Below are 27,979 nucleotides of genomic sequence, written 5' to 3'. Positions count from 1 at the left end.
AGTGCAGTTTGAGCTTAAGAAAGAAAACTTATGGCACAGGTGATGCAGGTTTAATTATTAGTTGGAAAAGTGTTATTTTATTGTGACCTTTGAAAGCGATTTTAGAGATCTGCCGTCCTTCATTTATGCAGATGAAATTCACACCGCCTTTCACACTGCACACACCTTTTTGACCTCATGTTAAAGCCAGTGTTTATCTTGGGTTAAATATTGTTTCACGCTTATGGACCCTATATGAATCCCTTTCAGTCTAATTGTGACATGCTAACATTATATTTCCTCTTATAAATTTGCTATTATGTTTTTAATAACAGAAAAATGTTTTGGTCATTTGAATGTGAGTTGAGCTGCTTTCAACTCACATTTTTTTGTGAGTTACTTTTTGCTGTACCCACTATCGTGTCTGGTGTCTGCCAGAGTTTTTCTTCCGTTTGCCTGTTTCGTAGGAATTGAACCCATGATCTTGGCATTGTTATTATCACCACTCTTAACCAGTTGAGCAACAGGAACTAGTTAAAACATATTAAATTATTCAAATATTTTTCTATAAATCATCATCATCATCTGAAGACATCTGTCACCAGACTTCCTTAGTCAATTTTATAAATATTTATGTTTACCTTTTTATCTAAGATTTATTTTGATTGTCTTCCTGTGTAAACATGTTTTGTTTGCTATATAACATCTTTATATTTGTTGTATGCTGAAAGAGATAGATTAAATTGAAAGTTTATATTGAACTGCAAAGAAATCATGCACTATATCGTTTAAAGAATGTCTGATCTTATCATGTATCAAAACCACTTTACAATAAGTGTTGTCAAATAGGCTAGTTCTCTTTATTATAGAAGTATGACCCGCTCTTATGATGTTCATATATTAAGATAAGATGGCATCCACCCATATATCTGCAAAGATCATTTAGAAGCTACGTACCAAGGGAAATACCAGTCGTTTAATGTCTGATACTGTTTTTTCACTCATTGTTTTAATGTTAGTTTGGAAAACTTGACTATAGATTTAACTCTGTTTTCAGCAATCCTTCTTTACAGGATTATTTAGCTTTGCTGTGCCTTCTTCATAAGAAATTGTGTGTTGTACTGTGGAAGATATTGCACTAATCTTTTTAGCATTTCCTATCACATGGGAAGCAAACAAGTTTTAAAGAATCCCATTAATCAAAATAGCAGTTTTGTGTGTTACGATGTGGTGTATGAGACCATCTATGTTCTATATGATATACTTTTAGTATTCGACAATATTAACCCTTCAGCATATGTACATGTTCATAATGCTCTTATTCTGTAGGTGTATTGAAATATTAATGAGTTGTAATGCTCTACAAACAATTCTGACCAGTCAAATGCTTTCTTAAATGATTGGCCCTCCTTCTTATAACACATGCATGTATATTAGATTTATAGTCATAATAGAGCCAAAGTCTTTAGCTATTTATAGACAGTTTCATCAGACGCACGTGCCTGGCCCAAAGTTAACTTCCGGTCTGTTTGTTGATCGTTCTGGCTAGTGGCTAATAATATACCTATTTATATTTTATTTAATCTATATTAAAATTATTTTTATATTGTATAATAATTTTATTATTATAGGAAATGCCGCTCTAAGCGTCTACTCTGTGCAGAGTGGCAGGGAGAAGCAGCACATTCAGTTCACTTTATGGTGGCCGGCTCGTGAATGAAAGAGTACAAACTGTTTGGATAAGCACGAACACAGTTCGTCTGTAAATCACTCACTACGTGTCACATCACTTTGTGATGATGCCACAGATATGTTAATTAGCGTGTGATGTCATCCAGCTTCACAGTTTCACAAAATTCTGGCCGAAACACTGTAATAATTGTTTCTGTGTTGCCAGTGTGTCAACAGCTTGTACTGAAAGTAAAAAACCTAAATCCTTCCAGACTTCCTAGGCTGTCGATGGAAGTTTGTAGACAGATTTTTATGTAATTGATAAACCAAAATCATTTTTAATGATTGCCAGATAAACCAAAGAATGTGACTTAAAAACTCACGAGTGTAATTTGCAGGCTGCAGTTCACTTACAGGCCACAGGTGTCACCAATAACGATGATGTAAAGATTCTACATATGGCCCCAGTAAACATTTATAAATGTAAGAGTTGTGAAGTTGTTAGACTGTTGTAGTCTAATTAAATATTTGCTGGTTGAGTAAAAGTTCAAGTTCAAGTAGTTGTGGAAAGAAGTTCAAGTAGTAAATAATGTATTAAAGAAAACAAACATAACATGTAATAGGCTTCACTTTTTAGTTAAAGGATCTGGTAAAGATTGCAAGGCAAAATCTAATATATGTACGTTATCATCCTGTCAAGCATTTACCATCAACTAACTACATTGAGACAAAAGACTGACTGCAGTACTTCATCTAGGTGCCATCTCTGTGGCTCTTGTGATGCCTGGTCTGAAGAGCACTTTCACAGGGAAGGCTCTTGATATCCACTGTGACTGTGGCACTTCATCACCATGGTGCTCCCAATTTTGGAAGCACAAGAGCCCTGCCACACTGACATCTTGATACGCACATTTGCCCTATCATCCATTCAGAGCTGACAGAAATGGGTCTGAAAGGGACTGGGAAACCGCTTGTGTAAGTAAAAACATGCTGTCCTCAGTGTTGGCCGGTTGCTGGGCGATGCGTGATGTTGTTTGCCGTTGACCGTTGTGCTCCACAGGCTCCTTTCGAGCTGACATGACCCCCTCCTTTCCTGCTGCCCTGCCCCCGGCCGACACTGCTATGGAAACTGGCAGGGCTAAAGACCCATGCCCTCCTCTCATTGAGAAGTGTTGCTGACAAAAACAGTTAGACATGCCTGAATGCCAAAAGCCACGCTGTCAGGACCGTGAAGACTGACCTTCTGACCCTCAACTCTTTACGATTCAGTCAAATATGAAGTGGACCCAGATTTTTGTTTTTATTTTAGATACATATATATATATGAAATCATATGACAATTGTTGCTTGTTGGCATATTTTGGAAACCAGTATACTTCAGTTTTGTCGTACAGCCATAAATCTACTTGCTAGTCAGTTACAGGTATTAGGTTGAGAGATATTCTCATCCTTGAGAGCATTTCATTACACAGAAATCTCTAGTTCAAGATGAGTCATCAATGTGTTTTGTCTGTTATCCTGGGGGGGAAATGTAATGTGCATGTAAAAGTAAAAACGTTTTCAAGTATGCTACCATAGAGACGGCCTCAAAGCTAATGGGTACTAAAAGCCTCAAAACTGGCATATTTTGATTTTATGAGGTCTGTAAGGAAAGCATCACTGCTTTCTCCTACCCTTTCAGGCCCCAGATAATGCAAATGCACCCTTCCTCACTTCTGTGGGGACTGATTGCTGTCTGGGGGACAAAAGGTGGAGCAGGGAAAAATAAAAGGCCCTGTGTTTTGAATTTGCATGAGAAAGGCCCATCCCAAGGTCCGCTTTTCCTTCCTAATGTTTAGCTTTTTGTGTTTTTTCCCAAAGCAATTGTCAATTCCTTGGAAGGAGTCTTTCCAACAGCTGTATAACAGCCATGTTTAAAAGATCCAAATGTGTTCCAGGACTGTGACATTATAGAAAGGTTCAGTATTGAGCTAATATTTGGGCAATCCCAATGTTATGGAAGTGACATTTTCAGTCAAAACTTGAGATATAAATTCTCAAAGAATTTATTTATTACTAAAATATTGAACCATCTGTTTATATTTGACTAAACCCCTATCATGAGTCCAAACATCAGAAAAATACCAGTTTATGCACAAGTTTCTATTTTAAAAGAGAGAAAAAATAATGCATTATGGATGTGACAAAAAAGGATGCACATTTTTGAGAGACAACATACTTTGTTACTTTGTTGGATTTTTGTGAATCAAAATGTACCATCCAGAGCAATAGGCCGGATACCCAACAAATCCAAAAAGGATGTCTCTTTATCAAACATAAAACTTTTATTCTTTTTTAACTTTTTTAACTTTTAAATTTTATAATAATTTTCATTTGCCTCTTTATGAGGAATATAGACTGTTGTGGATGTGACTATTCACTTACCTGACTATAGGAAACAATGCTTAGAAAACACAAAAAATGCTTTAAAAACTTTAAAAGAGCCTTCACATTGGTATTAATTTAAACCCCCATATATTGATATCCGACCAGTATGGTGAAAACCTTAAATTTGCATGGAAAATGCCATTTATCATACAGTATCTTCAGATAAGCTTATGGTATACTTGCTTGTGTACTGTATTGGTGTTTTGGTACGGTGCCTTAGATTGGCATAGCATGGGAATCCATTAGGCCTATGCTACTATAAATACAAGAAACCATTACCAAAACATGGTTATCACACTATTTCATGTTTAATCGGCTGATGTAATAAATTGCAATAGTTGCTATAGTTATTATCGTACTGGTTTGATATTAGTGATTAGTTTGGGACTTGATTTTTGTTTTTGACTGAAGATCGTTCAGCTTGCGTGACTGTTGGTTTCTGGCAGTGGTTCAGAACACATGTCGTGACTGAAATTGGAACATGCTGAAGGGAAATATGGAGTTTTGCCTGTTGATAATGTGCTATAGAGAGGCTAAACTGAATTCATAGATTTAAGAGATGTTTTCCCCCAGGATATCAGAGATTTTTAAAACACTGTCATTCTGTGGAGGCACACGATATTAAAAGAATTTCAAATCATGCATTTTTGTTCTGTTGAACACAAACAATATTTTGAGGAATGTATAAGCAAACAGTTCCGGGGCACTTTTGACTACAATTGTAATTTGTCCTATATGGTAGTCAATGGTGGCCAAAACTGTTCAGTTACAAGCATTCTTGTCCCTGTCCCTTTAATTGTGTTTATTAACTTGCTTTGAATGTTCAATGTCTTGGATATTTAGTTTTTGTACATAAAAATGACCTTTTTGTTTTGTTTTTCCAGTGGCCAGTTTGCCGTAGTAAAGAAGTGTCGCCATAAGAGCACTTGTGTGGAATATGCAGCCAAATTTATCAAAAAGAGGCGCAGCAAATCCAGTCGGCGAGGAGTATCTAAAGAGGACATCGAGAGGGAGGTCAGCATCTTGAAGGAAATCCAGCACCCCAATGTCATCACTCTGCACAATGTGTTTGAAAACAAGAACGAGGTCATTCTCATCCTGGAGCTGTGAGTGCATTTATTTCTCTTCACTTTTCTAAATCATGGAATAATCCACTGCCTTGAGATATTTAACTTCACAATGCAATGCTGAAATGGCCTGTAGAAGTTGGTGGGTCATTAACATCTGATGGCTTTTAGATTCTGGAACTACAGTGAATGTTTATTTGGAGACAGAATAAGATGGGAGGGAAAACAGGAATGTGAAAGTTGAGAGGTGGCTTTAAGGTTGTCACCTGGATGAGCGTCATAACTCAGGGTGTCAAAGTTTATTCACCAGACCACAGCTTTAACACTATGTACCTTGTTGTATTCTAAAATTAGCATTCTATGTAGAAATGGGTCTATAAAAGAATTTGTCAAGGGCTCTCCACTGATTCAACTGCACCAACCTTCACTCACAAAAGTAAACAATTGACAAGGGCAACAGTGGGGGGTTGAATGGAACCAGTTCATTAAGTGGATGAACCAGTTTAGCCGGTTACATTGTGCACATTCATAAACTACTGCCAACATGTTCAAAGATAGAAATGTATATTAATGTCTGTGTTGTGTTAACTATGATGCTTCACTGAGTCAAGCTTATTTCAACACATTGAGCACACAGTACCATTCACAGGTTTAGGGTCACTATATTTTTAGTCATTTATTTTTTTCCGTAATTTAGAATAATAGTATAGCCAGCAAAAACAAACAGAATAACACAAATGTAACCATATGTTGTGACTGAAAAAATCCTAAATAAATCTATTTCATTTTCTACCATTGTAGTATTCTCTCTTTGTCTAGAAATGTTGTGAAGAGAGAAACATTTTAGTGATGTGGACTCTTGACCTGTAGTGTACATTAATAGTTATTAAAGTGATTTAACAGCCATTGCCTTACATAACCTCTTTGAGGATTTTGGATAACTAAACGAATTTGCTGAAAGTTGCTGAAAGTGTTGGGATCCTTTTGTTTCCATTAAAATGCCATTAGCTTGTTTTTGAACGTTTCAGATGTTTTCTTTTGATTTTACATGATCTGAAAGCTGAAAAAATAAGCTTTCTAGTGATGTGGTTTGTTAGGATAGGCCAATATCTGGCAGTGGGTCCAAAAGAATCTAAATATTGAGAAAATTGCCTTTGAAGTTGTTAATCAGAGGCGCTGTAGCAGGCTGTTGCTAAGAAGAAACAGGTTTGTTTTAACACTCTCTATTGTCTTACCACTGTAACGATGTTGTGCAGAGTAGATGAACCCGAAAACAAAAATTTCTAATATCCTAATGATTTTTGGCATAAAAGAAAAATCGATCATTTTGACCCATACAATGTATCAATTACAAAATTGAATACAATTTGGCAATTACAAAAAATGTCCCATGCTACTTAGGACTGGTTTCGTGGTCCAGTGAAGTCATAATCTGTGACATGTAATTTCACATCGTGTCTACCCCAGACAGGATTTACAAAAAACAATGGGTCTCATTCACTAATAATTGCGTAGATTTTTCGTATTTATACGCACATTTGAACTTCTCACGAAAACTTTCCGCCTAATTCACAACACGTGCGACGCACATGATTTTCTTCTTTACCTCGTCCTAACGTTAGTGAAATTGGAGTATTCTAAATGAGCGGCCACGTGCACGACTTTAGTCATTTGCATAAAACACACCCAGGCCATCTCCATATTAGGGCTTTCCGCCTAACCTTTCATTTACCTGTCGTCACTTAAGTCAAGGATACTCCAGGCAACCCCATGTGACGCTGTCTACAGATGCGCTCTCGGACGTAATTCCAAGTGCACAGTCCTCAAAATCAGTTCATACACAATAAAACACATTTTATACAAACACACAGTGTACAGAGTTCTCGTTAGCCGGCTGTAAAAGCACTGTTATTCAGAGAAACCTTGCAGCTCCAGCTATAGTCTAACAAGCTATAGTCTATATATATATATATATATATGCCCGGCGCTGCATCCAGTGGACAAAATGGTAAATTATAATGTGTTCTAATGCGTTTTATTGTCTTTTGTCCGGTGTAGACACGGTGTTAGAGAGAGAGAGAGACTGGTGATTTTTGCATACGTGTGCTTTCAGCTGTTCCTATATTTTTTTCTTATATTTAGAATACATTTTAGTACGAAAGTTTTAGTGAGGATTAGTCAGGATTTGTTTGTGAAAACGTTCGTACGCAGGTTTCGCGCACAAATTTGTGCGTACGCATGCTTAGTGAATGAGACCCAATGGTTACTAATGTAAAATACATTGTAGCTCTTTGCGTGTTGCGGCTGATGTTAGATCTCACAAATTATGACTTCACTTTAAAGGGCTACTCTGCCGAAAAATGAAAATTCTGTCATGAATTACCCTCAAGTCGTTTGACAACCCTAGGACCTCTGTTTATCTTCAGAACAAAAGATAGTTTTGTTAAGGTCTGGGAGCTTTCTGACTCCCACATAGACTGCAATGCAACCACCTTTTAAAGCCTAGAAAGTGAGTAAAGACATCGTTAAACGGAATCGGCGGAGGAACCCTTTAATATTGCAAATAAAATAAAAGCATCTGAAAGAAAACATGGACAAAAACTCTCAATAACATGGAAAAGATACCTGTGTTGCAACGTCACATCATGTTGGGTGTGGACACTGTGTTAGGATGTAGCATTACCATGTTGTATAATTTAAAATGTTTCCTGTTTTAAAATGAGCTCAGTAAATGGGGCAGGCAAGTGATTGAGAAAGGGTTTGATACATGCGGATATGATTGGGAGGCGTGTAATTTGAAACATGGTCATGAGAGCTCTGTGGAAGAATGCTAAGTAGTAATTGCATAGGATCTATGATGATTATTGATTGTTGATGATCAAACTGTTACCAGAATTGGCATCTGGAATGCCAAGCTTCAACATTTTTCTAGAATTCTTTTGTTATACATCAATTATGTCGAGGGAGTATCTTTTTTCTCAAAAGCTCTTGAAGTGTGTCTCCTAACCCAACTGGTTTGCATCGCTTCTTCATAACCTGCCGTGAGTTCATGTTTTTTGTTCTTTCAGCCAATACTACTGTTAAAATGGGCGTCCCTGGAGCTGTTCTGATCTCATGTTTGTTACACATAACTCATCTCTGAAGCACTTTTTTCTTGTTTTGTTTTCTAACCGAGGCCTCTAGTTGAGTTCCGTGCATAAGGACAGTCTCGACCTCAGGGGTGAAGGTCAAGTTTCTTTTTCGTGTCCTTTCATTAACCCTTGTACGGTCAACCGCTTTTGTGAAGTGAGAATGAGATGTTATAAACTATCACTGCTGTTTCTCACGTTGTCCAGGGCTGGGGTTGGTGTTGTTCTTTCTGTTCCCATGAGGGGATTAGAGACCTATCTGAGGCGTGTGTTTTTGCAGCTGGGCGACTCGTCATTGCACTTGCTCAACCTCTCCATTAGCGTCATGTGTTATCATGTCACCAGCCTGCAGCTGCTTTGCAGCTTCCTTCTGCTGCATAAATACAAACCCGGATCCTGATTGTCTTCTCCTTGAATCTATGATTAAGGCCTGCCAACAGCCATCTTTACCAAAGTTAGACACTGGGCCATTAGAGAGGCTGTTTAATGCTGTTTAATATGCCAGACTCACCGGGGGTGGCTTTTGTTTCTGAATCCAATGCTTCTTTTAAACACTGGTCAACTTAGTAACATTTTTTTGTGAATGAAAACAAGGATGGGTGGGCGTGTATTGGGATAGTTTGTTACGAACTTCAAACTGCCATCAAATTCTAAAACCAACCTGATATTCAATGTTAATTAAATAATTTCATTTTGTGTTCTCAGGAGGCAACATATGTTTTCTATTGATTTTTGTCACTTAGAAATGTTGTGAAAAAGTTGTATTTTTAGTGCTGGCCAATGGAACAATCAACACATTACAAACCGTGGAGCATTTTTTCCTGACAGTTTTGTTTACATTTGCATTGATTTTTGCTTTTATTTTTTTATCGTATTCCAAGAACAAGATAATAATGAACAAGTCATCCATCTAATCTAATTTTAATCTAACAATAGACCGCTTTGCAACACTGGTCCAGAAGCACTTCCTGTTTCAGTTTTTAATGCTATCCAAATGGGAGTACAAAATATGACAACAAAACATTTTGAACTGAATCAAAATATTTAAAAAAACATCTTTAAAACTTAATTTTATATGTGAAATAAAAAATAAATAAAGTAAAAACTGAAACAGGAGGTACATTTGGACCAGTGTTGTTTACATTTTGCAAAATGGTCTATATTGTTTTCACATACTAAACTATATAGCAACTTAATGCAACTTGTGTGATTTGACAGTTGTTCATTTACAACCTTATAACAGGAACGTCAAACCCAAACAGATTTTAGAACCAGAACTCGCTATTTTGTAGAGTCTGATTGATGATGGTTTTAAGCTCTATTCTAAGTACCAAGATCTCTTCTCTCTTCATATAGTGTGGCTGGTGGTGAACTCTTTGACTTCCTAGCTGAGAAAGAGTCATTGAGTGAAGAGGAAGCCACCGAGTTCCTCAAGCAGATCTTGGATGGAGTCAGTTACCTGCACTCCAAACAGATCGCCCACTTTGACCTGAAGGTATGGAGTCTATTCTATTTGATTAATGACAGATTGAGATGAGACCGACTACAACATATTAATTGAAAATTGAAATGCTCTTCCCTGGTGGTTCTCATATTACTGGCCTTCCTAGATCTTGAAGGGTCATCAATTTGAAGTGATTTATATTGGGTCATATATGAAAGTTTGGTTTTTGAAACTGTGGAAGATTTTTGTAATTTAACAATTATTAAAAATGTTGTTATTGTTACTTTATGACAGTTTTTTTATTGTATTGTGTTATTGATATTGATAGAAATCAAGGAAATATTAGTATTTTATAAGCATTTAAGATATTAAAAGACTTTTTAAAGGACCGATGCACAACAAGTGGAACCGGTTTTAATTATTTTGTTTCTTTATACATCAGCGTTATACATATTTTAAATAAATTAGACAAAAAAAGTAACAATATTAAAATTCTCCTATTATACTCACTAAATCTGTCACCGCTACAGTTTGCACATGCCCGAATAGTAGCTGTTACTGTGCTACTAATTTCAAGTCTTCTGATTTTTCTTTGCATCCATGTGCTCAAAATACTTCTCAAAATACTGCTTAACTTCTGCAAAAATTAGGGCGGTCAAATGATTAACCACGATTAATCGCATCCAGAATAAATGTTTGTGTTTACATAATATATGTCTGTGTACTGTGCATGTTAATTTTGTATTCATAAACATATACACATGTATTTTGTGGATTCATATTTACATTCATTTATTCATATTTACCAATAATTTGAATTATATAAAAATATTTATTCGTTTTTATATTTTACATTTTTCTTAAAGTGGTTTCTGCCAATCTCATATTAATCTTGAGTACCTATAGAGTAGTATTGCATACTTCGTATCTTCGAAGTGTATTTAGTTTGATCACATTTATAAAAGATAGATACAGTTGTACTATTATTTCCGAAACCATACAGCGCGTGTGGGGGGCAGGGGTAGGCTGAACTAAAGCACGTGCGCACCCATTACCAACAAAATACAGACATCAGTTTCACTCACCGCATGCAGTTCATGTCCGGCATCTTTTAGCGCTGGGACGGCTCCATATATCAGTTTCAAACGATCCAAATCCAGCGTTATATCCACCATTTATATAACATTGATCACCCAAATGCAGTGTACAAACAAACACCTGAACTTCGCGAACGTATGCTCTCTCTCTCTCTCTCTCTCTCTCTCTCTCTCGCTCTCTCCTGCACACAAGTGAAAATGACGTCTGCGCATGCTCCTTCTGCTCTCCTTGCTGCCGCGTGGGCGTGCCGCATATGCTTTTCCTGGAGAATTGTCAAATAAGGGACTAAGAAAAATTGTTACGAAACAGTTTTATAAATTCGAAAAAAACTTTCTGAAACCTGTACAATCGCTTGGGGAGTGTATCGAGCGCAGAAATACTACGTAATACGACCAACTCGTTTTTTGACAAGTTGACCATGTTAAGCATGAGAAGACAGCACGTTTAACATTGTAAAGAAGTCAGAATGCATGACACACCGTTGCACCACCCCTTTAAACATATGCATGTATGTGTATGTTTTTATGAATACAAATTGAATATGCACCGTACACAGGCATATATTATGTAAACACAAACTTTTATTCTGGATGCGATTTATTGCTATTAATCGTTTGACAGCCCAAGCAAAAACATATTGATTAAAATGTATTGTTTGTTTCAACTCTTTATAAGTTAAATACAGCAGTCCTAATCATAATCTTTCTTCTACATGTACTGTATGTAGTTCTTGCTTCTGCCACTATTACAGATTTTTTTTGTCACCTTCCACTTAAATCACTTCCTAGTATAACCGGTCTAACTTGAAACCTGACATTATGTCTAACATCACATCAACGTTCACGTTTACCTTCATACAAACATCTCCTAGAGATTACAATTAAGCCATAAAGCAGTCAGAGACTCATTATTAGCAAAATGTCATATCTAATCCTTCATGTTATTCCAACAATGACATTTATGTAATGAGATCCATTGCTTTCAGTGCAGTCATCCATACAGCTTTCCTTAACATATCGGTGAAATATTCAAGCTTTCAAGAGATTAGGCCATGAATAAAGAAAGCGCACTGAAGGGAGTATTGTTTCTATGGAATGTTGAAGCAGGGATCTGTTACAGCCAGGATTCAGTATGTCTGTGCTTTCTAGGGAATGTTTCTATAGCTTTGCATGTGATTTCCATGTGTTATGGCCGATTTTCTGCTTTCTTGTACAATCTCCCTTACTCTTCCTTTTTTGTTCTGTATGTATCAAAAGAACGTACAAAAAGTCCTTTTCGTTCTGCCTGTTTTTGATCGTTTGTTCTTTTTTCTTTCCTTCTCTTTATCTTTATTCCTGTCTGTCTCTCTCAGCCAGAGAACATCATGCTGCTGAACCGGAGCGTGCCCCATCCGCGCATTAAGCTCATTGACTTTGGTCTGGCCCACAAGATCGATTTTGGCAACGATTTCAAAAACATCTTTGGTACCCCGGAGTTTGTAGGTCAGTGTCATCCGCTGGTCATTCTGTGAAAATCTGTTGTAATTACACCCACCCTTATTGTCATGCTTCTGTCCAATAATCTCTTCACTCCTTTCATGTGTAATCTGAACCAAAAGCCTGACATAACTGTAAAGAAACACCATGGATCAATTTGAATCCTGGTGAATCTTTTAAGTTAGACGTGTCATGGTCCTGCCTTCTTGTTCAGGATTTTCTAGTCTTGTGGCAGGATCGTGACAGATCCCTTATGTTTAATGTGAGAAAGTCATGGGGTGTTTATCTTTTGACATTCCATGTGCTTTCTCGTGTCTCGTCATTGGCCCCGCCCCTCTCGTTTCCCGTATTGCTTCCCTGCCGTGTTTCATTACCCTCACCTGCCCTGTGTTATCATCCCTCGTTTGTCTTCCCTATAAAATGCCCTCATGTTTCATTGTCCTGTGCTCGATGATTGTATGTGCTTGTACCTTTGTGCTTGTTCATGTCTCGTGCGTTGTGCTGGTTCACTGAGTTCCTGCCTTGCCTTGCTCTGTGTGTCCCTGAATGTGAGTTGTGTTTATTTATGACTTTAGTTTGGTTTTGCCCCCTTGAGGGAAGTTTTGGTTTCTAGTTTTGTATTTTAGTTCGTCTTGTCAGACACCCCCTCGTGGGTATTTCCTTTGTTCAGAGTTTTGTGTTCTGTTAAATAAAGTATTTATTTGTTAACCCTGTCGCTGCCGCTGCCTGCATTTGGGTTCTCCTTCCACGATCGTGACAGAATCACCGAGCCATCGCTGAACCCAGCAGGTGGCACCATGGACGTCCTCCGATCTCGCCAGGCTCACCTCCTTTGTAGCATACGTCAGGGTGAGGCTGACATGGTGGAGTACACCGAGAGTTTCCTGGAGGCTGCAGAGGAGATGGCTTTTGGTGAGACGGAGCTAACGGTGATTTTCAACGGTGGCCTAAACGATCCGATCTCGCGGGTGGAGATGAGGATGTTGAGGACGCTGCGCTTCGAGAACGTGGTCAGATATGCCATGAACCGGTCGGAGCCAGGGGTCTCAGTGCAGTCCAAGTCTCCGTCCCCGTTGGTCACGATCCCGGAGGATCGTGCCATGCAGATCGGAGTCGTGGGCATCACCGCACTGTCCGCCTCGCTCCCTGCAGCCTCTCCCCCACCAGTCAGTCTTCGAGGCAGGCGAAGAAGGAGGGAGTCCTGGAGTTCCTCGTCGGAGGCGTCCAACCCGGAGCCAGCTGCGCCCTACCCAGTCGGGTGGTTCGGCTGAAGAAAAAAAGGCAACGGAGAGGGGCACGCAGCCCAGCACAACCGGTCTCCAGTCCGGTGCAGCCGCCGGCATCCCAGCCGGTGCAGCCGCCGTCCCAGCCGGTGCAACAGCCGGCATCCAGTCCGGCGTCCAGTCCGGTGCCCAGTCGTGTGCCCAGTCCGGCGTCCAGTCCGGTGCAACCGGTGTCCAAGCCGGCCTTCCAGCCGACGTTCCAGCCGGCGACTCAGCCGGCCTTCCAGCCGGCAACGCAGCCGGTCCCCAGCCTTGTCCCGCCGACGTTACAGTCGGCAGTTCCCCGCAGGACGTCCTCCACTAAGTCCCCCAGAACTCCGCGCCCTCAAGCGCACTCAGGGACTAAGACTGTTCCCCCCATGAACTCTTGTTTTGCCCCACCCCCCCTCCCATGTTTGTTATTTTTAGGAATGCCACCCCAACCCTAATGTTATTCTTGCTTGTCTGCCCCTGATTTTGTTTTCCATGTTTTGTCTGTTCTTGTCACTGTCCCAGTCTGTCTTGTCTTGTTAGTCGACCCCTTGGTGAACACCTGGGGGTGTTCATGAGGGAAGTTTTGGTTTTTAGTTCATCTTGTCAGACACCCCCTCGTGGGTATTTCCTTTGTTCAGAGTTTTGTGTTCTGTTAAATGAAGTATTTATTTGTTAACCCCGTCGCTGCCTGCATTTGGGTTCTCCTTCCACGATTGTGAGAAGATTAACTTATTTTTATAACTTTAAGTGATGTTTCAGGCCTGAATCAAAATTTCCCCATGTTTTACTCACCATCAAGGCATCCTAAGGGAATGTGACTTTCTTCTTGAAGAATAATGCAGTCAGAGTTATAATACCATGTTTCCTTTTACTTCCAAGCGGTAGAATGGGAGTGAATGGGGGGGGATTTTTTGAAGCTCCAAAAAGTGCATCGATTGATCAAAGAACTGCTCGACACGGCTCCGTTGTCTTAACAAAGGTCTTCTGAAGTGAATCGATGCATTTATTTAAGAGAAATATCCATATTGACAACGCTAGCAACGCTGATGTCTAACATCCGCTGCAGGCGAACGAGAGGCTTGTTTTTCAAGTCGCATTCATTTAGGATGCCTTGAGGGTGAGTAAAACATGGGTAAATTTTGATTCAGGCCTGATGTATCACTTTAAAGGGACAGTTCACCTAAAAATGAAAATTCTGTCATTATTTACTCACCCTCAGGTTGTTCCAAACCTTCATGAATTTCTTTGTTCTGCTGAACACAAAGGAAGATATTTGTAAGAATGTCAGTAACCAAACAGATCTCATCCACCATTTACTGCCATAGTAGGGAAAATAAATACTATGGGAGTCAATGGGGGTTGTTTGGTTACTGACATTCTACCAAATATCCTTCTTTGTGTTTAACAGAACAAAGAAATGTATACAGGTTTGGAACAACTTGAGGTTGAGTAAAGGATGACAGAAAACTGTCCCTTTAAAATGATAGTGAAGCCAAACTACATGAGTTGCATACCGGAAGCTAAAACGTGTTCAAATGTTTGACAGGTCGTCGAGGTGTTTGTTTATGTATTTGGGTTTGCACCTACAAGAATAAAACTCCTCCCTAAATTATACCTTTCATCACAATGAGTCAGCTGTGCTGTGTTTTCAAGCTAAATTAACATCAACAAGCCCCCAGTCATCTCATAAAGCAAACAGACATGCACACACACACACCCACAGCATCCCCAGCTTTCTTTTTTGGCTTCCCGTCCTGTCCTGAAGTCTTAACAGAACACATTCAGTGCTCAACATTACATGAGGCTCCAGTCAAACTGGACACCTGCTCTTAAGGCACTAATTCAATACAGTCCTGGAATAGCAGTTGACCGATTAGCCAATTACACAGGCATAACTCCATTGATTTTTCTTAGCCTTAGGGTCTAGGAGCAACTTAATTTCTATAACACCAAATCTAGGCTGCAAGCTAGAGAAGAGAGATTATAAATTTAGTCTTTTCTCAGGCTCAGAGGGCAACATTTCATCTGCATATTCTGCGATTGCTCATTAACACATCCTCACAAACCCATGAGTCATTTCACAACTTCTAAAAAGAGAAACGATTAAATCTTTCCATCCAGTTATCACTTTTCATAAATTTAACTTGAAGCTGTGATTTTGTTTTGATGTTTTCAGCCCCAGAAGTGGTCAACTATGAGCCTCTTGGCTTGGAGGCAGACATGTGGTAAGAATGAGCATTATTGTTATAATCTGACTTGAATGTTACCTCATTTTCTCTGTGCTAACTGTATATTTGTCTTTCTTTCTAATTCTAGGAGTATAGGAGTCATTACTTATATTCTGTGAGTATTCATAGTTATTGGCGTTGAGATGTTGTAAAGATTGCAGATGTCGTTACAAATGAAATCTGAATGCATTTGGATTTTTACTCGGGCTGGGAATAGTATCCATTATCATAATTCGATTTATTTTCTCGGAGCATCACATTCTGCCATAAAATGAAGCATGGTGGCCAAATATAGCTAAATATGAAGCAAATTTAGTTTGTGTTTTGCACAAATTAATTTATAGGCTTGTTTAAAGCACTCCAAGCCATCGGAGCGCTGCATTGGTTGTTTATGTTTCCATGATCTGTGCTGATGCTGTGTAGTGCCGACGTAGTTTCCCTATTTAAACTGTGTGTGCGTGTGTGCGTGTGTGTGCGTGTGCGTGTGTGTGTGTTTGTGTTTGTGTGGTCATGGGAAATGGACCTAACCATATCACAGAGGGTGCGATATGTAAATGTATACAATGGAACTTGCCTTTTACTAGTGATAAGAATGGAAATAACCCTTGTTTTTTATGGGAACCAAATCTTCATGTCCCTGATTGAATAAGTATTTAGTTATTACATCAGGGCCGTACTTAACACATCAGAGATATGAAGATATGGTTCCCATCAAAAATCACTAAAATATATTTTTATTTTACAGTGATAATATATTATATCCCCCTATATTATAATAAATTTGTATATATAGCGGTGGAAAAAAATTAAGAGACCATTTCAAATGTTCATTTTTTAATTGGCATTTCTAGATGAATTGAGGCCATTCCAGTCCAGAGTTTGTTGAATTTCAACAAAATCAAACCTCAAGAGTGACGTAAAGTCATCCAACAGCAATGTTAAAAACTGACAGCATGACAAGACACATGAAAACTGTGATAAAAAATAATTTATAAACTTTTCCTAAATACTAGGGCTGTCAAAATGAACGCGTTAATAACACGTTAACGCAAATTCCTTTTAACGGCACTAATTTTATTAATGTGCGATTAACGCAGCGCGCATTTTCTGTTTGAACCTTGGCCTTGCCCGTAGTTTGAGAAAGTAAACGATGCAGCAGCAAACAGAAATGGAGAAATAAATAGGTCTTCTGAACGTAAAATTCATATATAAAACGATGTCTGATGGTTCTGTCGACAAGACTAAAGTGATCTGCATTTATTGTCGATGTGAATTAAGCTATCACCGCAGCACGTCGAGTTTAAAATATCACTTGAAGCGAAGCATACAACTGACGCAGAGAGCTCTCCTCCTCGCGGCAGACCACACTAGATTGTTTTCAGCAGAGACGGATGGACAACTTCACAAGCAACAGACTCACCACATCAATAGCTAAATGGGTGGCTACAGCATGTAGGCCAGTTAATGTAGTGGAGGACGAGGGTCTACTTGAAATTATTCGCATCGCATCTAACGATTATACATATGAACTACCTTCGAGAGCCACTGTTACAAGCAAGATTCACGACTCTTACGAAGAGGAGAAAGCGAAAGTCGAGGAGGCGATAAGACAGACAAACACGGTTGCGCTCACCAGAGATTACTGGACTTCCCTCAGTAACCATAGCTACCTGGGGGTCACGGCTCATTATTTTGACACACACTGGAAACTACGGTCGCACGCTTTGACTGTCATGAAGACAGACGAGAGGCACTATGCTGACGTTTGCGCTGAGCACTTTCTGCAGGTAGCCAGACAGTGGAATATTGAATTCAAAATTAGCCCACTGACCACCGATAGTGCACGCAACATGATTGCCGCGGCCAGGCAGCTTCTGTTCGAGCATATGCCTTGCATTGCACACAGCCTCCACCGAGCTATCACAGTTGCGAAAATGTAAACATGCTTGTGTAAGTAAATAGCTCAGTGCAGAGAAATAAGTAATGGGAACCTGTGTTTTTCCAGTTTTTTTTCATGTGTTTAATAGACATGTCCAAGTTCTTTGAAAAACATCTATGACCTTTGAAACATGTCTAGTCTCCATGCTCTATGTTGAGTATGGTTTCACTAATAATAAACAATATACATTTGCATAAAGCATCAATATTTGTCCATGCCCATGTTGATTAGAGTATTAAAAACTTGAAAAGTATTCATTTAAGGTACATTTATAATGGATAAAAATGTGCGATTAAGTTGCGATTAATCACGAGTTAACTCATTACAATCATGCGATTAATCGCGATTGAATATTTTAATCGATTGACAGCCCTACTAATTACATGTACAAATACTGTTTTCTTGCTTAAAAGTGAATATGAATCTGTTTTCTTTGCAGTATTTGAGGTCTGAAAAAATACAGAGCATCTTTTCTGTTATTTTGACCTTTTTCTCCAGTTTTTATTTACTGCAAATAAATGCAAATAGAAACAATGTTTTTATTTGAAATTTGGGGAAAATATTGTTAATATTGTTATAATAACAGAATGAAACAAGAACGACAATTTTACCAAAATACATACCTATAAATAGTAAATTCAGAAAAACTGTTTTTGAATTTTATAAAGTCTCTTCATTTTTTCAGCAAATGTATTTTTGAAAATATAACAAAAATACCATACCAATTGTTTAAATTTTAAGTATACAGTTTTCTTAAAATATACTTTAGTTTGTGTTAGTGTAGTCCAGACAGAATGATTTTCAATACTATTTTTCACTTAATACGAATGAGATTTTTTGCATTACATGACAATTTAGAGGTGCTTGATCCATATTCTAAATAAATCCAAATAATACAAAAAGACTGTTATTCGCTTGTATCTTTCCATCACTATTCATCTTTCAACATACATTAATATCAGCTTTTCATTCAGAACTGTCTGAAGGAGCTGGAAAGTTCTCTGTCTATCTCAGAGCTATTACACCCACTCCTCTTTCATCATCAGCACATTAAAATAGAGCCTCTCATCAGGTCTCACACATCATCTTCAGTTGGAATCCTGTCACTTGTCTTGCCTTCCTAGTGTGTATTTCTTATTTTCTTGTGCAACACTTTTTGAGGCAAACTGTGTTTCTCACCCACAGGGAATGCCTTTAATTGGCAGTGTGACTTTAGAACAGCTGTAACCCTACAATAGAAGAAATTTATCTCCTAACACTAACAGTAGCCCAAAATTTTCGGTTTCGGATTTTTAATAACTACAGTTATGAATTGGAATTGTAAAAATGGAAGAAGAGCTAAACTTGTAGAGCTAGATAATTCCCTTATATGGTGTATTCAAGATTAACACTTAAAGACTAGTCCATGAAAACAGAAATTCATCACTAAAGAAAAATGGAGCACAGGGTGTACAAAGGCATTCATGCATTAAAGCTAAATACCAGGCCTATTCAATTCTGTTCCTGCAGGATCATGTCCTGCAGAGTTTAGATCTAACCTTAATCAAACACACCTGCCTATAATCCTGATGTAAGACCTTGTTGGGCTGGTTCAGATGTGTTCAGATAGGGTTCAAGCTATGAAATTGAATGGCCTTGCTGTATACACTTTACACTTTAGCAGTAATAGCTATAACTCAAGCAAAATTGTTGTATCTTTGTGAATTAGCCTTATCAGTATGTTTTACTGTTTCACATCAAGAAAATGTTGGATTTACTACTACATCCTGATGTGTGTTGGATGTTTTTTTCTATTGTATCCTTAGGCTTAGTGGTGCCTCACCTTTCCTGGGTGAAAATAAACAGGAGACGCTTGCCAATGTGTCAGCTGTGGACTATGAGTTTGATGAGGAGTACTTCAGCAGCACCAGTGCTCTGGCCAGAGACTTTATTGCACGGCTGTTGGTTAAAGACCCAAAGTAAGAATCACCGAAGTAGCTCATTGATTCGGTTTGATGGGGTTGTGAGGCTGGTTGTTTCAGAAATGTGGAATAACATTGCATTGATTACATAATTTCAAGTGATTAAAAAAAATCTGTCATATTTTACTCCCCCTCTTGTCATTTCAAACCTGTATGACTTTCTTTTTTCCACAGAACACAAATGAAGATAATTTAAAGAATATTGTTAACTGGCCCCCATTCATTTGCATTGGTTTTTGTGTCCATACAGTAGAAGTGAATGGGGGCCAGTGCTGTTCGGTTACCAACTTTCTTCAAAATATCTTCTTTTGTGTTCTGCGGAAGACAGAAAGTCATAAAGGTTTGAAATGACAAGAGGGTGAGTAAATGATGACAGGATTTTCATTTTTGGGTGAACTATCCCTTTAATACCTGATATTAGTAGCCTACTTATTTTCAATGTACTATATTACTTTTTATGTAGTGTAAATGTCAAAAGTACTTCATTAGTTAATAATTAAATATGAATATTATTTAGATTAACATCAGTAGCAGATGAGGTACTCTGATTCTAAATCTGCAGAATATTTTCTCTGTTAGGTAACTCTTAAAAGGACAGTTCACCCAAAAATAAACATTCTGTCAACACCCTCGGGTTGTCCAAATCGGTATAAATTTAAATGTAGCCAAACAGTTCTCGTCCATCTTTGACTACCATAGTAGGGGAAATTGAAATATAGTCAAAAGTGGCCCAGAACTGTTTGCTTTCCTGCATTCTTCAAAATATATTATTTTGTGTTCAACAGAACAAATACATTTAAAATGTCCTACTATGGGGGCCAAGAACTGTTTGGTTACAAGAATTCTCCTAAATATATTTCTCTGTGTTCATCAAAACAAAGAAATGTATACAGGTTTGGAACAACTTGAGTAAATGATGACAGAATTTTTATTTTTGGGTGAACTGTCCCTTTAAGAGTTACCTAAGACACTGTGTTCTTTCAACAAACAGGAACAAGTGCTTTGCACATTATGGTGTAGATAATATATATTCCTGTTTTGGTTAAATATTTGTCATACTGAACTAAAGCTCTTTATCTCTTCTATTGTTGACTGTTCTTATTTAGTTATATATTACACTAGATTGACCACATTCAGTTCTCTTTCCTTTCAAAGTGAGAACTAACGCTACTTCCTTGAAAGGGTTCTCGGTTCTTACCAAAATGCATCACTGACAGCATAAAGCTGCTTACCTAAAAAATAAACACGCTGATAAGCAACATTCTGCTGTGTGGTGTCCAATCCCACAATCCCATTTGTGTGCTTTAAATCGTTTTCTCTTCCACTACTTCTTGGTAATTGTTTATTGTTTGACTTCAATTTTGGAAAAGCATCAACAAAAAGGAGGTTCTAGGACTGCTTGGCCATAGTTTATTATGTCATTTCTTTTTAAACGAGTAATTTAGTACACATTTCACATTGGCTTTCACAGAAAAAGAATGACAATCCTGGACAGTCTTCAACACCCCTGGATCAAGGTTCGTCCAACCATTACATATATAAAACAGTTATCAACCAACCCTCATTGCAGATTAGCATAAATGTGCTAAATATGCCTTGAATATGTTTTGTATCTATAGCCAAAGGACACGCAGCAGGCATTGAGTCGTAAGGAGTCAGCGGTGAACATGGAGAAATTTAAGAAGTTTGCTGCCAGAAGAAAGTGGAAGGTACTTTGGTCAGCCTGTTTTGCTCTTTTAGACAGCAAATGTAATGTTGCATTATAATCATTTTTACTATATGACCTAAAAATTCCAAGAAGTATTGTGCTTTCTGAGTGTCACAACTTGAATAAATCGCTCTGTGTTTCCACAGTTTAAAGCATACAAAACAAACCATCACAACTATGAAACAATAAACAACCTTGCACACAATTACAGTGCCCTCAAGCACAGAATTACAGTCATTTCTTATAAACATAATATGTAGATCATATGTAATTTGATGAGTCATTCCATCACTTTAACAAGTTTTCTAATTGCTGGGTTTGATGGTTTAAATAAAGGCTGTTATGAACACTACAAGTTTATGAATATCCTCCTTTAATATAGATTGTTTGTTTAATCCCTGTTCCTCAGCAATCGGTACGTCTCATCTCACTTTGTAACCGGCTGTCCCGCTCCTTCCTGTCCAGGAGCAACATGAGTGTGGCACGCAGTGATGACACGCTGGTAAGAGCTCGCTGTTAAAATCTGAACGATTCCAAGCTCAAACACATACACAGAAAACCAAACGAGCGCAAACTCATCACCTTGGTAGCCAAACTTTTAAAAGGAACAAACTCATCACCTTGGTAAAGGGGAACTTTAAAAAGGAACAGCAGAAAGCGTGATCCGCCTGACAACAGCAGAGGAAACCAGTGTGGCTGAATACTGCATTGTTCAGTCTTTATAGAATAGATCACAGTCAGCACTAATGAGTTTCTTTAGCCTCCCACACACCTGAAAATAAATAGTGTCTCGCACAAATACAAACTAAAGCAGTCTGCCTCAGGGTCCAGATTTCACATTGAAAATCGCAACCCAACAATGGACCCAAATTGTTTAATAATACATTCTATAACGTTTCACTCTCTACTGCCATTTCTGTTTGAAACATAAAATCGCAGGTTACTTTACATTCTAATTTTTAGCACTCGAATTATAAATCATCATCATTCGCTTAAAGTTGTGAATCATGGAAAGGTAAGAGATGGTTTTTAACACTGACTGTTCATGTATTTGCTCAATAACTGATTTTGGTTTATTTTGCAAAATAAATGCAGCTTTAAAGGTGCAATGTGTAATTTTTGGGATGATCTACTCACAGAAATGCAATATAATGTACAAAGCTGTGTATAAAGGTGTATAAAGAGCTTACACAATGAAGCGTTATGTTTTTATTACCTTAGAATGAGCTATTTCTATCTACATACACGTGGGTCCCCTTGCACGTAATTCGCCATGTTCTGTCAGCCGTCGTAGTGTTTCGAAAGGGAGGGGTGGAGTGACCGGTTGGTTGCAATTCGCAACCTTGCCGCTAGATTTCACTGACTGGACCTTGAAAGGGATAATTCACCCAAAAATTTAAGTTTTTACTCACCCTCAGATTGTTCAAAACCTTTATAAATGTCTTTGTTCTGCTGAACACAAAGATATTTGTAAGAATGTCAGTAACAAAACAGATCTCATCCCATAGTATTTATTTTCCCTACTATGGCAGTAAATGGGGCATCATTTCATACTCCACTACTCTGTTTTCACAAACAAAACCAAGAGAAAACATGTATGCATGAAATCTTATAGGAGTCATGACAGTGTGCTAAACATGACTATAACGTCATTATCCTTAACAGCTTTTGGCTGCTGTTTTTGTGTACCGGGTGTTACCTTTTGTGTATAGAGTGTGTTAGAGCGTGTATTCTGTGTAACTGGAAACACTTGTCCAGTATGAATGTACGTGTATGTGGGTCTGCCTTGGCATTATTGTAGTACACTCAGCCCGCATGACTACACACACAGATCATCTCTTTCTTATTCTGTCCCCGACAGCCAGTCGTTTTCCTTCTAGCTGTGTGTTTGTGTTTTTTGACCCAGAAGTCAGAGCTATCAGTTGCTCTGTCGGTCACATGGCAGACTAACCAGCAGTGAGGAGAAAGTATAGGCGCCGCCCCATCTGCATTATTCAACAGGATTAAGACCTCACGCTGTGGATTTGCTGATAAGACTGTGTGTAGTACTACTGAGCGTAAACGGATTTGCTCGGACTGTGACTGTCAAAACAGAGTTGCAGTTGTTTTTCCTCTCAAAGCTCATTGTATAGCTTGATAAAACCAGTGTTGGTTATGTTGTCTGAGGCAACAGTTTTTCTTATTAATATTTTGTTAATCTCTTGAGATATTCATTTATTTGCATTAACAAAAATAACAGAAATACTGTAATTGTGGACCTCACTTGAGCAACATGGGTTCATTTACCAAAAAATATGTTATTATTTTATTGACATGTTTAATATTCATGAACCAGACAAAAAAAGGTTTATAATGTGTCACCACCACATTTTGAATTGTTTCTATGCTGCTGAAAAAAATACAACCACTTAAGTTATCTGTCACTATGTCAGATTCATAAACCTTTTAAAAACATCTCATACCAAAATAATATACAGTATCTGTTTGTTGAATGTGTATTATTATGAAGGTATCATATTTAAACAGAGACATTTTATCTTCTGGCAGGATGAGGAAGACTCATTTGTGATGAAGGCTATCATTCATGCAATCAATGACGACAACGTTCCAGGCTTAAAACACCTGCTTGGCTCCTTGACCAGCTATGACATCAACCAACCCAACAAGGTAAGAGACTAACAAAAATAACAAAGATCTATAGAGGTCATACAGGGACTGCAGAAGACAGAATTAATGACAGCCATAAAATTGCAGAAACATTGTAAACTTGCAGACTGAGTAAGTGATGTTCTAAAATAAATGATGTTCTTGGTGAGTGGTGATTTGGTCTCAGTCCAGGTGATCAGTAGTCAGACTGAGCTCAATTGAGAAGATAACAGTGTATCAGTGTCCTTGTAGACCAATGACGTCTGAATGCATTCATCAGGTTTAATTGTTTTCAGTCGTGGCAATGGGATGTGCAGCAGGTAACTAAGAATATGGACCAAATTAGAAACAAAATAATACATTATGTACAGTGTAACCTCATAAGGTCAAACTAAAAATTATAGTTGTTTACATGTTTTGCGATGCACTTTCCACAAACTGGTTTCACATTATTGATTAAAAAGCTGTACAGAAAATGTGTCTTTAACTTTTAAGTAGGGTCTTGCTTGTTTGGAAGCAAATGATGGTTTCTGTCGATTTGTAAAACATGGAAAGTGCCACATATTGGAATCTAAGTGAGGAGTCGCCGTTGCGAGTTTTAAATAGAATGAACAGGACTTGTGAGGTTAATTACCATTATCATGCTAATCATTTTGGATATTTGCAAGAAAGTGTGTAATGATATGTAGTGTGTGTGCGTGTGCGCGTGTGTAAGAGGAGAATAGAGCAGGGTTGATGGAATTGTAATCTGCTCACTGATGTGAAGAGACAAGCGTGCTTTTAATTGCATTGCTCAGAGCTTTCCAGTGTCCGGCGCTATCTGTGTTCGCGTGTATTTGTGTATGCACAGTGAGAACTATTCCCACGGCTCATGCATTTATTCATTTAGAGGAGCTGTTGAAAGAACCAGCATATGCTGGTTTAGGTATGTTTTGATGCTGGTTTGACCATCTTAAACCAGCTATGGACCAGCACATGACCAGTTTAAACCAGCATCAGAACATATCAAACCAGCATATGCTGGTTTTTTCAACAAGGTATCACCATTCTAGAAAAATGATTCCTAATGATGCTTTGTGCGCTGTGTGAAATATGGAAAAATGAATTAGGCTGTTTTGAATTGGCTTGTTCTTACTAACTTGGAATAGACTTAATTAACACTGTGAGAAGCTATTAGTGCCTTGTTATACGGAATGCATTGATTCTAATTTGTGTTTTGTCTGTGTTTGTGGGCATACCTCAGCATGGAACACCCCCACTCCTGATCGCCGCAGGCTGTGGAAACATCCACATCATTGACGTGTTAATGAAAAAAGGGGCAGAGATTCAAGCTCTCGATAAGGTGTGTAAGGTTTTTATTGTATCATAATATTGCAAATTATTCTGGTATATTGTAAGTTTTGAGTACAAATAATAGTTAAAATAATAGAGTTTGATTGACAGGCGACCTGACCAATCATAATGCCGATATCATGCTCCCCCCCTGTTGCAAACCTTTTTTAACCTGTTGTGTTTAACCTGCTGCGTGCTATGCGGTTTTAAAAAGTCATTCGCATTTGTTGCTGGCCGTGATCTCAGCTAAAAGTCATGTCATTGTGGAATCTTACAACTTGTCGTAATGTACAACAATAAAGACTTCTTAAAACAGACTCGTTCAAGAAAACTTGTCCAGAGTTTTACCTCATAGACTGTCGTATGAGCCGCGCTGAAGGACTGCATCTCATCAACACTGATGATAACACTGAATTTTATCAGAGGTCAAATTTAATCTTTATAGTCCTAATCAAAGTTTCACCTGTTGCCTAAACGTGTCAGAACGCAATGGTGCTATCCAGACGTTATGTCATTACAGCAAGCACACTGTTAGAGTAATTAACTGATCGCCAGGTGATGCTTTCAGTTTTATAATCTGTAGTAGGCTATAGCTTCGATCTTTCTTTTGTTTACTTTATTCCGAATCACTTTCACATACTGAATATATACTTCAAATGCATATTGCAGACCTTCTTATTGTAGGTTGAAAGTACACGTCATTTTTTTCCCCAAATAATTATTTCATGATAAATATTCTTTAGGGAAGTTGGAGCGCTTTGGCTGATGTCGGACATAACAAAAGGGGGCGGGCTTTGCGAAGGGTCAATTGAGCAATTTACAACTTTCTAACAATTCAACATTTATTTCAGTTAAGTTTCATCAATGTACATGAGAACAACTTGCAATAATACCAAGCATTTCAATACCATATACTGTCTTTATTTTATTTATTCATGTATAACTTTTTTTTATTATTATCATAATATATTATGATAATAATATATATAATATAATAAATATATAATGCGCTATATGAATTGAATTGAAAACATCACAAAGGCAAAACGTCTTTCTTTGCCTAATGCTGTGTTATTTTTAAGTTTTCAGCAACAAAAGCAAATTGTTGGACCTTAGTTAAGCTGTGTTAAATATTAATAAGGACAAGTGCAAAGTAGAATTAAAAAGATAGTCCACCCAAAAATGAAAATTCTGTCATTATTTACTCACCCTCATGTTGTTTCAAACCTGTATAAATGTCTTTGTTTGGGTGTACACAAAGAAAGATGTTTGGAAGAATGTTAGCAACTGAGATTTCTGGGGCACCATAGACTATTGTAGTAGAAACAATTATTGTATATTTTTTTGTTCTGTTAACAAAAAAAAGATGATTTATTTTTGGAACAACTTGAGGGTGAGTAATTCATGACAGAATCTTCTTTTTGGGTGAACTATCCCTTTAAAGCCTGGACCTCCAACTATATACCTCCGGTGTAAAATCTGTTGTAACATAAACATAAAATTATATTAACTAGTCATTATTACACACACACACACACACACACACACACATATATATATATATATATATATATATGGGCTGTCAAACGATTAATTCAAAAATCATACATTATATTATCCCAAACTTTTATTCTGGATTAATTGTTTGACAGCCCTAATATGTATATATAATCAAACCACATAAAGTATTATTTCTGCAAGCTACCACAAGATATTTTTTTGCTAGAAAAATATAACCACTGTTTCTCAATGGCTAACGGGGATGTCCTCGTGTCTAGCCTTAGAAAAATGGAGTGTCTTTTAGAAAACCTTGATGGTAAATCTTTTATGAAACTAGTAGAGAACCAGACTGTATAAACAAAATTTTTAAAAATCGACTACTGTATCAGTTTATAGAACTTTTTTGTTAGAATGGAAAATTTCAAATTTCTGCTTACACTTTGTATTTACAATGGAGTGTCCAATAAAGTATTGTTAAAAAAAATGCTGTAACTTTAGAAGTCATGCTTTAAAAGAAGTTTGAAGAATGAATTGAAACATGTGAATTATTAACCAACACCAGATCTTGCAAACACATCTGCAAACTTCTTAACCTCCAGTAAAACATGCCATTCTCTTTCTCAGACTGGAGCCAATGCTATCTACTACGCCTCCCGACATGGCCACGTGGGGACCTTGAGATTCCTGCATGAAAAGAAGTGCCCTCTGGACATCCAAGATAAGGTACCTCCATCTCGAACACACACACACCAATCACAACCCCAGGGAGAGGACATTTGATTTTTCAAAGGCTTTCCCCGTTCTTCACCTTTTCTCCAGAAAGCCTTTCCCACCGAGTTCACACGCCTCTCTATTTCCCATTGGTAATTTGCAGTTGCTATGGTTACCGGCTGGCCGAGGTTTGCCGTTGTATGAAATAATTGTTGACTGTTTGTTGACCGCCTCAGTAGTCAGTGAAGTGTGCTCAGTCAGCCGAAATCGCATGGTAAAGTGTTGTTGAGCCGGTCAGAAGTGCCATACAGAATCACACTTTAAGTGTTCACAGCATCATTATGGGTGTAAATTGAGTTCTTGAAATGGCCTCCTCAGCCTGAACTCTTGCTAGGAGGAGCACATCGAA

General features: G+C 37.9%; 1 protein-coding gene across 1 annotated transcript in view; it reads left to right on the top strand.

Annotated features, from left to right (window-relative positions):
• dapk1 (death-associated protein kinase 1) overlaps positions 1-27,979 on the top strand; it is an 84,710-nt gene that overhangs the window by 29,171 nt on the left and 27,560 nt on the right. Inside the window, exons 3-14 of the mRNA XM_057349375.1 lie at positions 4,962-5,183; positions 9,629-9,767; positions 12,166-12,295; positions 15,722-15,770; positions 15,862-15,888; positions 19,518-19,670; positions 21,145-21,190; positions 21,293-21,382; positions 21,791-21,883; positions 23,929-24,048; positions 25,271-25,369; positions 27,484-27,582. Coding sequence (XP_057205358.1) covers positions 4,962-5,183; positions 9,629-9,767; positions 12,166-12,295; positions 15,722-15,770; positions 15,862-15,888; positions 19,518-19,670; positions 21,145-21,190; positions 21,293-21,382; positions 21,791-21,883; positions 23,929-24,048; positions 25,271-25,369; positions 27,484-27,582 — 1,267 coding nt within the window. The remainder of the gene's footprint in view (positions 1-4,961; positions 5,184-9,628; positions 9,768-12,165; positions 12,296-15,721; positions 15,771-15,861; positions 15,889-19,517; positions 19,671-21,144; positions 21,191-21,292; positions 21,383-21,790; positions 21,884-23,928; positions 24,049-25,270; positions 25,370-27,483; positions 27,583-27,979) is intronic.

Source organism: Triplophysa rosa, linkage group LG2, assembly GCF_024868665.1.
Source record: "Triplophysa rosa linkage group LG2, Trosa_1v2, whole genome shotgun sequence".
NCBI lineage: Eukaryota > Metazoa > Chordata > Actinopteri > Cypriniformes > Nemacheilidae > Triplophysa > Triplophysa rosa.
This window is presented reverse-complemented; position numbering and strand designations above follow the sequence as displayed.